At 42.5% G+C, this 12265-nt stretch overlaps 1 protein-coding gene across 7 annotated transcripts in view; it reads right to left on the bottom strand.

The window, feature by feature from the left end:
• LOC147717179 (signal transducer and activator of transcription 5B) overlaps positions 1 to 12265 on the bottom strand; it is a 1664723-nt gene that overhangs the window by 623073 nt on the left and 1029385 nt on the right. For all 7 annotated transcript variants that reach the window (XM_086924123.1, XM_086924125.1, XM_086924127.1 and 4 more), the window contains one exon: positions 9596 to 9770. In XM_086924123.1, coding sequence (XP_086780249.1) covers positions 9596 to 9770 — 175 coding nt within the window. The remainder of the gene's footprint in view (positions 1 to 9595; positions 9771 to 12265) is intronic.

Genomic DNA, 12265 nt, shown 5'->3' with positions numbered 1-12265 from the left:
TGCCCCTGTGCTTCTAGTGGTCTAGTGTTGGCGCTGCTTTGGGCCCCATCCAGTGTTTGCTTCAACCCCTGGAGGGAGCCCCCCCCACCTTCAAAGCCACTGCTACTCACCTGTAAGCAGCCTCTGACTGATTGCACCCAATCCCCATTAATTTGTATTGGGTGCCTGACCTCGAACCAGCACCCGGCCGCACCTGTGCCGCTAATTGTGCACCGTTGGTGTTGAACTGAACCTTGTCCAATACTGACCTTAACTTCCGAAGACTGGTCTTTTAAGTCGTGTTATCCTTATGTATGCTGAATGTTTTCCTACTCCCGTAGGTTAATACTGCAAAGTCTGAAAATTGCACTAAGTGCCCATTTTTTTAATCGGATTTTCGGTTGAAAAACCTATTTATCTATGACGACGTTCTGTGGTTCTACAAAAAAATATAAACAAGCATTATTTTTATAAATTGGTCAGGGGTATGAGTGTGTGTCTCATTTATTGCCACTGTGTGTACAACAAATGCTTAACACTACCCTCTGATACACCTAACTGCTCGCCCACACTACCACAAAAGAGAGCATTAGTATTATCCACTTTGGCCTCTGTAAAACTTCAGGGGATTGACTGGACACGCTGCACACTGTACCTTATTTTGGTGTAGTATATAGAGAGCCAGCTTCCTACAACATTGTTGAAGGGATGTACTTCATAACTGATGGGGCGAACTTTGCCGTTGATGGAGACAGGGTTCATCTTTGACAGAGACAGACTTTCTTGTTGGGTGAATGGTTTTGTCAGAGTTGCCAGTGATTGGGTAAGCCTGTACGATGGTGAGGCCTGATGTTCGTTGTTGGCGACTATGTAGTAAACATTTGATAGTGTATACACTTGGTCTTCGACACTGGAGTCATCAAAAGGGCTATTGTTCATAAGGGAACTGAATCTGAGGGGAAAGTAGAGGACCCCCAACTTACTGAAAGCCTTGATGTCTCAGAAGAAGCCGGGAAGACCAGGAGTCTGAGCCTTAGTGGAAGGCATATAGGGTTGTTTGTTAGAGGCCAGTAGGGTCTCTGAATAGAAGCCTTGGACAAACAGCTCACAAGCTATAATTTGCCTTCCTAGAAGGATCTAAAGTGAAACCTTCCACTGATCCCTGGCCGAGGGAGTTAGATTTCAAGCCAGAGTTCAAAGTCCTACAATAATGTTGGTTGTTTACAAGTAGTCTATGTTATTTTACTGTGTATGCACACTATTATGTTAAGAATGGTTACCAAGGGATCTCAGCCATTTGTCAAGGAATTCGAGAATGTGAATCTATGAAAGATAAAACGCTATAGAACCCTACTGTTTCGAACAGAAGTATGATAGATTGCTTATCTGTGTTAGGCCTGGCCTTGCAGCCCTGTAGAATGGGATATAACCTAGCTAGCCCTACACATTAGGGAGAAAGATTGCACAGGACAAAAGAACAACAAAGTATTAATTATTGTCATTTTCTGGCTAAGGAGTTGCCTATCCAATGTTCTGATTGTCGTGCTAGGATTGTTCTTCAACTGTATAGTTAGTTTTTGGATGGTGTTGAGTGGAGTACTGTGTTGTAGATTGTGCTGTATTGTGCTAGATGTTCAGCTTCCAACACCCCCAACTGATGCAGCACTCAAGTGCAGATTCTGAAAATATTTAGCCTGTAGTTGGGATATGTAAAGTACTATCAGTTTCCTTTCAAATTACTAATAAATATTTCAAAAGAACTTATATACTTCTCTCCCTGCCACTCTGTAACCCTTGATCAGTGGAGTTTGCAACAATTATGTCAACAACTTTCACACAAACCCCAGGAGAAGCAAAAATGAGTGGGTTCAGATCAACCATCTAGCGCTGGAACACCCACCTGAATTTCTGTTTCTTTTCCACAAACTTCAAACCTGTGGCCTACTGCGGTTTCTTTTCACACACTTGTAGCTGTTTCAACTCCAACAGAAAAATCTCCAGAACTCCTTGAAATGGACCTTGGTGAGACTTCATTATTTCTTCAAAGTCCTCATTTACAGTTCTGACTTGAACAACAAATCTACGTGGTTTCTTTGCTAGATTGCTGCATCTCTCTTGTCAAGATTCTGCCATTGCTTGAGGGACACTAAACTTTGCTTGAATATGAGCTCTGGCCTGTGCCTACTGAATAATTGTCTTGTCTTCATCCTGTCGCTTAAACCCTATTTGTTTTGTGCAGATCACTAACGTCCTTTAATAACAGGTCTTTTTGAAATTGAGAGAAGATCAGCAGCTACAAACATTTTGGAATATGCATTTAAATCAGACTTTTGCTTTCTGAAGCCTTCAACTTCACACTATGGTCCCTGTAAGCAATGTCACTAACCTGTCAATAACACAGGTAGGTCCCATTAGTAAAGCTAGCTTTGCTACTTTTGTTATCTCTGATATTTGTGTGCAATGGCAATAGGGCTCCTGAACAAGACCAACAATGAGGTGTTCAGTCACAGTGGTAATTACAAGGTGGACCCTTCAGTAAATTAAACATTTTCAACTGTTCTCGTCTCATTTAAGAGGAAATCATTCTAACTTAGCCTGGGCATTCTACTACATCTCATCCTCTGTGCAACCTACCATCTGTATCTCACAGGTGTAATTAAAATCATGGTTAACTCTAGAACAAAGGTAAAGTGGGACTATATGAAAACAAGTTACTTACCTGTAAATTCAGTTATCCAGTATTGGTATCTTTCATAGATTCACATGCCTGAATCATTCCCCGTCGCCGACACGGGAGTCCCACAGTACATAAAAAAAGCAGTGCCAAAAGTAAATTACAGTAGTAGGCCCTAGAGAAAGGCCTGAGGCCTAGATTGTAGTAGCCTATCTACCTCATTATGTTAAAAGACTAAAGTCTTTGTTCCAACCAATCAGCTCACAGCACCCTCTAGAGCACTCTCTGCAAAGCCAGTTCTCCTCAGATTTTCGTTAGCACAAGTGGGGAATTTGTATCCTAAACTAGAGAACTGACTCTCTGGGGAGGAGGGTGGGTGCATGTGAATCTATGAAAGATACCAATACTGGATAACTGAAGTTACAGGTAAGTAACTTGTTTTCTTATCCAGTATTGGGGTATCTTTCATAGATTCACATGCCTGATTCAGAGTAGCAAGCAGTAAGCCAGGTAAGAGTTGGTTGCGGATGGTGGGAGACTTATTCTGATACACTCTCAGTAATACCATCGTTAACAACTAACAAGTGCGAAACCATCCTATTTCATAGGCAAAGATGACTATAAACCTTATATATCCGTTAGAAAACATCAGAATGGATGTGTGACATGAAACGTATTAGCAACCAACTTGAAATAAGTTTATCTACACATGAATATGCATATGAATAGCAAACACTTGTTACCTGAAGATTTCTTCAAACAAACAGATGTCGTAAGTCGGCTTGACCAACTGCTGCATCTTGTTGGCTTGTCGATTGCAGGCAGTAATGTCTTGTAAACGTGTGGACATTCTTCCATGTCGCAGCACGGCAGATATTATCTAGCGTCACTCCTGCATATAACGCTGTAGACGCTGCAACAGCTCTTGTGGAATGAGCCTTGACATTTCTTGACAATGGTCTGTGTGACATGATATGGCAGAATTGGATTGCGGAGGCTATCCATCTGGAAATTGTGGCTTTGGTGGCGGCTGCCCCCAGCGTAGTTGGGCCGTAAGCCACAAACAACTGATCAGATGTTCTGAAGGACTTTTTTCTCTGCAAATAGAATTTCAGACATCGTTTGATGTCCAAGGAATGCAGCGTTCTTTCTGCTGGTGTAGCAGGGTTTAGAAAGAAAAGTTTAAATTTAACTGGCTCATTTAAATGAAATTGTGTTGGAACCTTGGGTATAAATGTTGGATTCGTTCGAAGAGTGACGCAATCTGTGAGAAATGCAGGAAGGATTCTTTAATAGTGAAAGCTTGTATCTCACTTACTCTTCTGGCCGATGTCAAAGCTAGGAGTAGGGCAACTTTCCATGTGAGATACTTGATGTCAGCTTTGTGAATAGGTTCCAATGGATGCTTCATCAGCTGTGAAAGAACTGTATTGAGTTCCCATTCCAGTGGGGGAGGTCTAAACGGAGGATAAGCTCGGAAAAGTCCTCTCATGAATTGTTTAATTAAAGATGAAGAGCATAGTGAAGGAATGTTAGTAACCTTCTTGAATATGGATAGAGCCGCTAGGTGCACCTTTATCGATGAAAAAATGGCCAGAGTGAGCTAAATGTAGCAGATAAGGAAGAACTACTTCTGCGGGAGCATCAATCAGGTGTACACTATTGGAGACACACCAAGAGAAAACCATTTCCATTTAAGACGGTAAGTCTTCAATGTGCCCTGAGCTCGCAACTTCTTTAAGATGTCCCGGCAATTCTGCGGAATCTGAAGGTGGCGAAACTCCAAGAAGTCAGGAGCCATGCGTGCAATTTTAAAGATTGAGGATCTGGGTGAAGAATCTGTCCCTCGTTCCGTGACAGTAGTGTTGGAGACGGAAGAAGACGAAGTGGACGATCCTGGGATAACAGCATGAGTTCCTGAAAACAGTACTAGCGTGGCCATCTGGGAGCAATCAGGATTAACCAGCAACTCTCCAACTTCATCTTGCGCAACACCCTTGGTATCAAGGGGATCGGGGGGAAAGCGTAAGCATAAATCCCTGACCATCGCATGAACAAGGCATTTCCCCTTGATCCCTGTTGAGGATATCTGCTGGTGTAAAACCGGCATTTTTTGTTCTGCTGTGTTACCAAAAAGTCCAACATTAGCTTGCCCGAAGTCTGGAACACTCTGTGTAATTGGGCTTGGTCCAACTCCCACTCGTGGCAGTCTGACAGGGATCTGCTGAGTTTGTCTGCTAGAGTATTGTGGAGGCCTTTGAGATGCTCTGCCCTGATAGTTATGTTGTGAAGTGTAATCCAGTCCTGTAACTCTTGAGCTTCCTGCGACAGCGTCATCGATCTTGTTCCTCCCTGTTTGTTCACGTAGAACATGATGGTGGTATTGTCGGTTCGGACTAACACCGAAGATCCTGTGATTCTGGGGAGGAATGCTTGCAAGGATAGGAAGATGGCCCTCAATTCCAGACTGTTCATGTGACGCTGACTGTATTCTTGAGTCCATTTGCCTTGGACTTGTAGATCTTGGAGATGACCTCCCCATCCCTCCATGGACGCATCCGTTGTCAGTATGAAGTCTGGAGGCGTCTGTATGAAGGAGAGCCCTTGCCTCAGATTGCGTAACTGCGACCACCATTGAAGAGCACTGACCATGCGCGGAGTGACTTAGATAATGTCTTCGAAGGAACTTGTCGCCTGTTTCCATTGAAGATGTAGTTCTTTTTGCAGAGGTCGCATTTTGAGGTGTGCCAAAGGGATGAGATTTAGGGCTGAGGAACACATTCCCAGGAGTGAAGCGAACAGGCGAACAGAAAGTGACCTTCTTTTTGACACTTGGATTACTAATTTCTGCAAACGGAGTTGTAAACCCTTGAGACAAGAATGCCTTGCATTGTATTGTGTCCAGACGTGCTCCTAAGAAAGGCAGGACCTGTAACTGAACCTCTGGCCTGTGGTAGCTTTCAGCCAACCCTGACGTCTGAAGACTGCAGCCCGAGCCAATTGCCTGGAATTCGTGTTAACGATATCCAGGGCGCAGTCGATAGTCTCTGAAGCTGCGTGTTCTCCCTCCATCAAGATCTTACGAGCTTCCATCCGTTTTTCCTCTGGGATCAAGTCAATGAAAGTAGCCATATCCGACCACATTTGGCGATCATAGCGCCCTATGATCGCCAACGAATTTGCTGCCCTGATGGAGGCGGCAGCCAAGGTCGAGAACTTTTTACCGATAAGGTCAAGGCGATGTCCCTCCTTATCCGGTGGAGTAGTGATGGGCGCGGCTGGGTTCTTCTTTGCTGTGTGGCCTGTGAAATGACCGAGTCTGGCCTCGGGTGACCCACAAGGCAGGATGGGCTGTCGAATAGAGCACGATATTTCTTATCAATCATGGTAGCACAGCGGGCACGGAGGCAGGATTTTTCATTATTTGAATGCCTTCTTTCCATATGTAATCTATTCTAGGAATTGCTCTGGAAATCTTTCTAGTCCCCTCCTTGAAATCATGTAGGAAATAATCAGATTATTCCACTGTTACTGGGAGCTTGAACTTGCTCGCGGCTCTTTGAATGAGATTATGAAATCCACCTATGTCCTCTGGTGGTGAGTCAGATGGCTGTGGAGTTGGTGGAGATGGCATGGGGATAATATTAGAATCCCACGGATCCAAAGGAGGATTCTCCGGAAGTTCTCCTTCTTCTACTTCTTCGTCCGAAGATGTATCCCGCGTACGATGAGGCGGAACAGGCTGTTGAGTCTCCGTGACCGGAGACATGGGAGCTGGAGATTCAGGCAGAGGTATGGGGTCTGGTACTGCCGCAGGAGTAGGCGGTGAAATGACCTGCTGCGGTGGAAATCGCTGCCTGTAATCAGCCAACATGGCTTGCAGGTCCTGGATGAGGGTAGGTGGCAGATGGCTGGTATATGCAGTCCGTGGATGACTTGAATGATGAGGAACCACAATATCCTCTAGTAATGTTCAATGTAATCCTCCTCATCCTCTTCTTGATATTTTATGATTAATTCAGAAGAATGGCGAGCTACTCCGAAAGCTCCTTCATTCTCGTCATCATCATAATCTCCTTCCTCATCTTGAGCGTAAGTGTCGAGGAGGTGAGAAGGCATGAGTGGCGAGATATATGAATATTCTTCCCTCTGGAATGACCTGAGTTGGAAACTCTTAGATGAAATAGGCGTTGAAAATGTTTATATCGCCGCTAAGATTTAGTGGAAGCGGCTTCCGTTGCTGTGGATGGTATGGCTGTCAAAGGAGGCAGTGGTGTCATTGATGGGCTCGTCATTTTTGTCGTCGACGGTGTTGTCGACAGGGGCATCGTCGACGGACTCAACGTTGACGGAGGCATCGTCGACGGACTCGACGCCGACGGAGGCATCGTCGACGGAGGCACCGGCGACGGACTTGACGTCGACAGGTTCATCGTCGACGGGCTTGACTTCTTCGTCGACGGCATAGATGATGACTTAGTCGACGACGGAGGTGCCGTTGATGGAATTTTCGTCGACGAGTGTTTCTTCACGGCGATCGTCTTTTTAGTCACAATGGAAATCCTAGTTGACTGGATAGGAGAGGTGATAGCTGTAGTAGAAATAGTCACCGTCGACGAAGGAGCTGAAGATGTAACGGAGATCGTCGACATAGGGAAAGCTGAAGAGACAGAGCAGCTTTTACTCACAGTTTTGAGGGATTGTTTTTAGAGTCCTTGAGAGCAGAAGGTCCTGAAGAAGTTGAAGGAGATCTTTGATAAGAACCAGAAGTGGAGTGGGAGGTCTTTAATTGTTTTCTCCCCTCACTTGATGAACTCTCCTGAGATCTTGCTCTCTTGCTAGATGTTGAAGCTCTCATCATCATCAGCGCTGGAAGATTTGAGCCATAAAAGGACTCTAGCCTCCTTATCCCTTAAGGTTTTAGAAGGAAAGGTTCGGCAAATCTTACAATTCTTTGCCCTTGGCTTTGGATAGAGGCAATATATACAGTCCTTATGTTGATCATCAACATGGACTCTCTTTTTCTCGCATGTTCTGCAAGGCCTGAACAAAGCCTTCTTGTCTGACATCCTGAAGGAAAAACTGAGTAGGCACTCAGGGAGACTCCCTTCCACACGACGTGCAGTGAAAATCTGAGGAGAACTGGCTCTGCAGTGAGGGTTCTAGAGGGGGCTGTGAGCTGATTGGTTGGAACAAATATTTTGGTCTTTTTAGCATAATGAGGTAGATAGGCTACTACAATCTAGGCCTCAGGCCTTTCTCTAGGGCCTACTACTGTAATTTACTTTTGGCACTGCTTTGTTATGTACCGTGGGACTCCCGCCTCAGCGACGGGGAAGGATTCAGGCATGGGAAACTATGAAAGATACCCCAATCGTGGATAACAATATTTACACTGCTCACCACCCAGACAAAACCTGCGGAAATGCACTATATGCACTATATGTAGTCTTACTGGAAGACTAACCCTAGCCGGGCTGCACTTCGCCTAATGTGTAGAAGCCCTGCAATTACAGGGATAACGCCATTCCAGTGAACTGTGGAATTTTTTCTAGCTACATACAAGTGCTCAAAAAATCACATGCTGCGGTATAAGAGGCTTATAATGTCAGCTCTGCATAATTTTTCTACCACAGCATCACAGAGCTCTGATGACCTTTACAAATCGAAAAGAAAGAACCATAAAGTGCGACTACACCATTTAAGGGAAGAGTTTTCTTTTAAGGGAGCATTTTATTTGGGCTGTGGGTACTATTATCTTACATGATTATTAACAACAGGAAATTACTGACCTTAAAGTCCTGAATTCTCCTAGAAACCGACGGGCAGAGTAAATTGGCAGCGATTCCAAAATATAACAGCATCAAACTTCAATTTCTACAACTATTCCGCTCCATTTCAAATAGAATAACCAACTTTGAAGCTTTGAAATAACAGCACACCTTCTTTCTATCCCTTTCAAAAAAATATGCTACACAATATACTTTTTCATGGAGAGGAGCGAATATTTACACATTTAACCACAAGTCTGTTGAACACTGGGAAAGATAAAACACGTGATTTGTGCACCTAGGAACCGTGAATAAAGCAAGATATCTCCAATTCCGTGGTGTGCAAGGAGGGATTTGGTTAAAATTGTACACTTAGTGAATACCGAACAATGCACAATTGGTGTTTACCAGGTGTGCAATTTGCAGCCGCTACTTGATGGGAAATTACCATTTCTTCAAACCACATTTTTTAACATTTGCTTGATGTTTGACAGTTAGAAAATGATAAGAAAATAATTTGAAATACCTCAACTGCTGTTAGATACATGGTACAGAGTTGTAATAAACTAATGAATACAGTTTAGCCTCTGGCATTCAAAACGTTCTTTGTTAAACCTTTCAGACAGCTCTCAAAGTGGGTGTCTGTTTCTCTCTTCGAAGGTGACTTCAAGGCAAGGCGGTCAATCCTTCAAGCCATACTGCATCATCATATAATGTTTTAAAACATTTATTTTAATTAAAGAGGTTTCTCTTAACAGTAAAGGTTGTTCAGCAATTATGGAAGGACAAATTATAAAGGCGAACTAGTGATGGGCCAAAGTAAAGGAGACAAAGTATTGTGTAATGTGGAAGACTTTTTGTTATTTGCACCAAAGCTTGTGCACAGCTGAGTGAATAGAATTATTTTAATTTTAAGAATCACGTACTCCGGGAATAAAGAAAAAAGGGAATCTAGCTGAGATTATTCAAGAAGATCGCATTGACAATTTATGAACAGGATAATTTACGAGTAAGGTTGTGTTTTACATGACCTTACATGCGATCGCCACCAAACTTTTAGTCTCTCTCACTGTAAACTGAGATTAGCTCAATATTCTCAGTGGGGGTTTGTGTAGGCCTATATTCATCCTGTGGATTCTATTATGAACTCCCTGGGATAATTTGCTCTCACCTTGGATACGAAGACTTTCTTGGTACTGAATGATGAAGTACTCCTGTGTCTGCTGGAGCTTCTTGAGGCCGTTCTCAGTGTCCTGCGTGATCAGCCTCAGCTCCTCGAATGTCTGATTGATCTGCAAGTGTTTCTGAGACAGCATATCCACAATACCACCCACTGGAGAACCAGACTGCAAAGACAAAGGAAAACCACGTAAATTCTTGAATATGAAGGTCAAGAATGTGTACATTCGGCACAGGAGCTTAAAAGTCGACTAAGGAAGGTGTGAGGGTTCCCAGTAGAATCTCCTACAATGATAACACATTTCATATTGAAGCAAAAGACAGATGGAGATAAAAGGATTTGTATGACTTATCTGACATCTCACTTTGAAAGGTTCAAATGAACTCAAACAATACAAGAAATGATAGAACAGATTTAGTTTCAGATGAAAAACATTGAGATCAGAAGGTGACTCGAGGGCATGCAGTCATCTTAACACCATAAGGAATGTAACCCCTGGAATATAAACATGCCATCCTCTCTAAATAACTAATTATTGAAATACTGCGGATCAAGGCTTTTTTAGCACACTCATAACTGTAATAGCCTTAATTAAAAAGAACAGTGGTGGTATGAAAACAAAGCACTTGATCCTTCAAAGCCAACACATGTGTACATGGTGTTGGCAAATCCATTAGTCTAGGCACACACCAAAACAGCATGTTTTAAACTCCTAGAAACTCACACCTTGCAGCGCCCGCTTGCTATAAGGTATATCTTTAAAATTATAGGGATTTTTAATTAATCACATATTTTGAACCAAACTTTTTACTTCCCTCAACTAACTCATAAACAATGGGAATTCTTCACCCACTTTAATATTGAGCTTATTTATGTTTCAATAATATATAAAACATACTTTATACAGGACACTGCCAGCCCAGTTTTACTTTAATTTTGCATATTGCTGTTGCTTCACTCAATCAGTGGGTAATGTGGAATTATCTTGTTATTTGCTCTTCTGAGTGACCTTTTTAACCAATAACGAAGTCTGGCAAAGGACTACTTAACAACAGTAATATAATTAGGAAGGGAATATTCAGATTTTATTGGGTTTTCAACATCTTGTTCCTGACTTCATTGTAATTTTAAACACCTCAAAAACACGCAAATACTTTCACTGGCCAGCACTGGGTGGTTAACTGTGTTGAATCCTTAATCAAAACAGAGTTGGCTATGAGTTGTTATTATCATCCAAAACAAGAACCAGTCATAATATTGTAGACAGAGAGACTGCAGTTCAGATTGAGACTCAAGGTTCAACTGTTCTAACCCTATGATTCATGAACATTGGACCAGATGTACGAAGGAAACGGTTTTGTGATTCACTAATCCAAAACGTCATGTATGAAAGTGTGTTGAGCACTTTCTGCAATTCCCAGTGGTTCGCTAAATTACCTACCTTATGAATATTAATGACTTAGGTCGCAATTTGCAACCCATTAGGAACCCCTTCCCGTTTGCAAATGGGTTACCACGAACTTCAAGGTTCATGGTCACAAAACATTTATACATATCACTGCGTTTTGGTATTTGGGAGGGACGCTCTAAATACGCCCCTCCCTATACCGAAATGCAAACTCATTTTGCAATTCGATAACAGGTTACCGAATCACAAAAAAGGGCTTGATACATGTAAAAAGCATTTTTTTGCATTGGCAAATGGGCCAAATCTGAGAGTTACAAAATAACTGGGAGATCTTATATCTGTCCACCTTTGGTTGTTCTTTTACTTAACTTAATACCTCTGTTACTAAAAGCAATGACATTAAGCAATGTGTGTAAGATAAGTACATTCAAACAGACCATTAAGTGAAAAACATCTGTACTTGATAAAAGACTAAGGGTCAGATGTAGGTAATTTCCATTTAGCAAATCCTTAATAGCGATTATTACCGAATCGCTATTAAGGACTCGCTAAATGGAATGTAGGTAGGAATCGCTAAAATATTAGCGATTCCTTAACATTCCTTAATAACTAATCGGTAATTCCGATTCATTATTAAGGAATACCTAGCCATTCATTCCTATGGGCTAAGAGGCCATAGGAATGAATGTGAAGAGATTCACTATTAGCGATTCGGTATATATAATAGCGGGAGGTATTTCAAGGGTGCCAGGATGTCCAAAGGACACCCTGTTGAACCCCTGAAATGTGCATGTGTGCACATGTGGCGCACATACATGCTCTAAGGGCATGGATGCGTGCCACATGGCACATAAAAAAAAGCAAAAAAGTGTTTTTTGTAAGGAAATCGCTACTTACCACCAACTTGAAGTTGGTGGTAAATAGCGATTCCTTAAGGCTGAGCTGCACTGTTTTTAGTGCTACCTACATTGCATTTAAGGAATCGGTATTTCAGATTCCTTACATGCAAGAGCAAAATAAGAAATCGCTATTTTGCGATGCCTTATTTTGCACGTAGGTTTAAAGTCACCTACATCGCACATGGCTAAATACCGGTCGGTAACGCTGAAATTCTCTGAATTTCGGCGTTACCAACCGGTATTTAGCCACCTACATCTGGCCCCAAGAAAATAGCTGAAGCACCTGAAAACATCAATCAAGAAATTATTAAATGGGGTGCTTGATAATCCCAATTAGCCAGTAAAAAGGAGTCA

The sequence above is a fragment of the Lissotriton vulgaris genome, chromosome 5, assembly GCF_964263255.1.
Source record: "Lissotriton vulgaris chromosome 5, aLisVul1.2, whole genome shotgun sequence".
NCBI lineage: Eukaryota > Metazoa > Chordata > Amphibia > Caudata > Salamandridae > Lissotriton > Lissotriton vulgaris.
Note: the sequence above shows the minus strand (reverse complement) of the source record. Positions and strands in the feature narration are given on the sequence as shown.